At 45.9% G+C, this 3,811-nt stretch overlaps 1 protein-coding gene across 1 annotated transcript; it reads right to left on the reverse strand.

Moving 5' to 3' along the window:
* Positions 1-431: 431 nt before the first annotated feature.
* LOC131331337 (protein transport protein Sec61 subunit beta-like) lies at positions 432-1,084 on the reverse strand. Its single transcript, XM_058365226.1, has one exon. It carries the CDS (start codon positions 988-990, stop codon positions 661-663), a length of 330 nt encoding a protein of 109 aa, XP_058221209.1. The 5' UTR covers positions 991-1,084; the 3' UTR covers positions 432-660.
* Positions 1,085-3,811: the final 2,727 nt, after the last annotated feature.

A 3,811-nucleotide genomic window follows, 5' to 3' on the forward strand; every position in this document is an offset into this window, starting at 1 on the left:
AACAAGGTCATTAGCCTCAGGTTTACGGAAGCTGTCCAACAACCAATGCAAAACGGTTGCATGCGCAACGATTGCAACGAAACTACATAGCGAGGGACCATAGCAAATTTATGTCATACTAGCCTAAAATCAAACAGATACGCTTTCAGGTCAATATGACCACCGCAACCACCTCATATGGAATATATAGCAGACAACAAAAAACAGCTACAACTCAACTTTTTATCAAAGAGTATACCGTTCAAATTCCAAAAGATATGTCAAAAATTAGCCATGGTTTCCAAGCTCAACGGAGAAACAAGAATTATTAGACCAAGCCTATGAACAAATGTTTGCTAACCGCATATTGGTCCTATGTGATGTGTCACTAACGCATTGGTGGTGCATATTCTACCAATATATTGGTGAGACATAACATTGTACCCAAAATGTGATCACTAAACATGGTTACCAAAATATTATTGGATAAGGAAAAAGCTTCATTACAAGCGCGTTCGTCATTCAACCTCCAAAATCAAAACAAGAATCTACCTCTCAACACAACAGAACCAAATGGAGCTCAAATTCAGCAACAACATCAGAGAAATTTACAGAGCAGAAAAACCCTCCGAGACTACCAAAAAAACAGATCCCAATCCCGAACAATCGAACACGTAGAAATCAAGCTTCGGGACCGGATCGGTAGCGGTAGAGCTTACCGAACACGTGGAGGGCGGTGACGAACCCGATGAAGCAGAGGCTCATGACGAGGACCACGGTGGGGCTGATCTTCAGCCCCGGAGCGTCGTCCGTGTAGAACCTCAGCACGTTGCTCCCCGAGCCGCCGCCGCCGCCGAACGAGCCGGAGCCGGAGGAGGAGTTGCCGGCGGAGGTGGTGGTGCGACGCCGGCGCATCCCGGCAGTGGCGGCGGCGGAGCCGCGGGGAGCGATGGGGCCGGGACGGGAGGTGGAGGAGGAGGAGGCTTGGGACTGCGATGTGCCTCTGGCCATTGTTGGGATAGTGATCCGGAGAGTGCGAGAGAGAGGAGGAGGAAGGGAGTGGAAAGTGTAATTATTGCGACCTGAGGCGCTAATTATAATTATTAGTATATTTTTGGTAGTTATGTGGATATTTATCACTGATTATTGTTCAGAAGAGAGAGAAAGAGAGGATCACCGATGATGAAGGTTGCCGGTTGGAAAATAATTTCCCAAGATTACATAGACAGCTCTCTACCACACCTTCGGACACATATGCATTCGGAGTCATTCGATGCATGTGAGCTCCAAAAATGTAGGGGCACAATCATTTTTTTGATAAGTCAGTCAATTTCATTTCATTTAAAAGCACCTATCGGGCAAATACAGGAATTCACCGAAAATACAGAGATACAGGCTAAACATGAACATCAGGTAGGAACCTAAACTCTACCACTGAGAAATAAGCACATACTGCAAAACAGAGCCGACACACGAAGTTCGACCAATAGAGCCGTTCACCGTAATAAAGATTAAGCACCTACGGGAACGGAACCTAATCACTGAATAAGCAAAAAAACAAGGGATCCCTTTTCAACAAACCAATCTTTACCCGGAAACAGAGAGAATCAGCCGATCAACAGAATCGGAACAGATCTTAGCAAACCCCAACACAGCCACCACCTACCACCGGTGTTGCTGCCGCGATAAACCCCAGAACTCTCCCACGACTGCCGCCGAACCACCAAAATCCTCTACTCCGGCCAAACCACCAAAACCCGAACTAAAATTATTTACCCACCACCCAACGCCCACCGAATCTAGAGTACTAGACCAGTACAAATCGGACTAGGGAGACCAGCCGGTAGAGCCCGAGCTAAACGCCCGGAAAAAAGAAAAAAGAAAGGAAACCCTCACCCAAAACAACCGCACACCTTATTCGACGACGTCGGCCCCGAGCACCACAGATCTAGAATCACCGTGCGGGCCAACGGACTGTGGGACACCACCGATCGCCGGAACGAAGCGGTCGCAAGAGAGCCACGCCGGAACCAACAGCAACGGACGCCCAAAACCGAGAGGACGGGAAGCCAAACGCCGGGCGAGAGCGAGGCGAGGAGGGGAGAGGGAACAAAAAAAGGGGGGAGGAGGGAGGCGGAGGCGGAGGCCTCCTCCCCCACGACAGCGATGAACGGGGTTTTAACTTTTAGAGAGAGAGAGGGATTTTTTTAGAGAGAGAGAGAGAGTTCTTGCTCTCAAGGCTAGGCGCACAATCATTTGAATACAATATCAAACACAACTGTTTACATGCACGTGGATCCCAAGTGTTAAATGTGTGTGAGATTCACGTGTATGTGAGAGATTTTATTCGGATAGTTGTGCACCTAGCATCTCTGTGTAAGCCCATGAGCGTCGAACGACTCTGGACGAAATTGTGTCCTAAATTGTGATCGAGTTATGTACGTAGTATTCCTCAAAATAATTTTCACACTCTCCTTTTAACATCATGCCCATTTTTTTTCACTTTATTCTTGTAAAATTTATGACATATATATCTTTATTTCTACATTCACTTTTTTACATACTCTGTTCTAAATGGCGGCCGCCGAGGCCGCCTAGGCGCTTGGAGGTACCCTGCCGCCACGCCAATACCCCTTGGCGTTTGATTTGGAGCCCAGGGAGGTTTGGCGGTGTTTGGCGGCCGCCTAGACGGCTTTGGAGGTCTCGGCGGCCGCCTAGGCGGCCTTGGCGGCCATGGCGGTCTCGGCGATTTGGCGCCCAGGGAGGTTTGGCGGCTGCCTAGGCGGTCTTGGCGGCGGTCTTGGCAGGCCTTGGCGGCATCATCGACGTCTTTGGAGGCCTTTGGCGGCCTAAAATGTATAGTATTAAACTAATGTAGATCAAGTTTTGGAAGGGTATGGAGGAGAAGAGTTAAAGAAAGGAGATGAACTTTTAACTTGGCATTAGGGATCTCCGATCTCATTTATTTCTACTTATTGTCTTATTCAACTTATTTGCTAGTTGCTACTACTTAATTTCATTTGGGTTTGTACATTAAACTTTGCATTATGGTTATGTAGAACTTTGAACTTGTATTATGGATACATAGAATATAGTTTGATTGGATAATGGTTTGTTAAAAAAAAAAAAAAACGCCGAATTGCTTGGCGGCGCCTAGGCGGCTTGGCGCTTGGAGGTGGGTCTCCGCCCTACTAGCGCCAAGCGCCATTTAGAACATTGTTTACATATAAAGGATAATTTAGTGATGTCACATGAAATAAAGATAAAGAGGAGTTTAAAACGGATAAAAGGGTGTGTGAAAATCATTTCTCCCTGCGCGACAATTTTTATTTCCTTCTTCGCAGTACTTTAGGCAAGGGTAGTTAAAAGAAAGATGTTTCTGCCATTTCAGGGGTGCAGTTCACCTCTCTACCTCTCGGGGCATTTGGGTTTGGGTTTCAAACAGTTGGTAGATTGGGCCAGGCCCATTGGGTCCTGTTGGTGTCTTGCTAACAGGTTTTTAACAAAAATCGAGAGGTGAAAAGATAGGTTTAGATTTAGCGAGACAAAGGAGCTCAATGCATCTATACTCTTGTTGTATTGTTACAGGTTTTTTTACTCTTAATGAATTTAAAACATTTTTTGCTGATCAAAAAAAATTTCATAATCCACGTTCATGTTTTAGATCCTGTCATGATCCTTGTAGTCACATAAAATTATTTTAACCGGGCATCTTATGCACCTGCAATTTAACCCCAATGACAGGTAAGCCATGTCCTTTAAGAAATTGAAATATGAGCCAACCTCAAAGTGAAGTTTATACCGAGAGTGTTACGTTTCTATGGTGATAGAT

Source organism: Rhododendron vialii, chromosome 6a, assembly GCF_030253575.1.
Source record: "Rhododendron vialii isolate Sample 1 chromosome 6a, ASM3025357v1".
Taxonomy (NCBI): Eukaryota; Viridiplantae; Streptophyta; class Magnoliopsida; order Ericales; family Ericaceae; genus Rhododendron; species Rhododendron vialii.

Excerpts from the sequence above, each read along its gene's own strand:
- LOC131331337 (XM_058365226.1), bottom strand. The coding sequence starts at position 990 with ATGGCCAGAGGCACATCGCAGTCCCAAGCCTCCTCCTCCTCCACCTCC.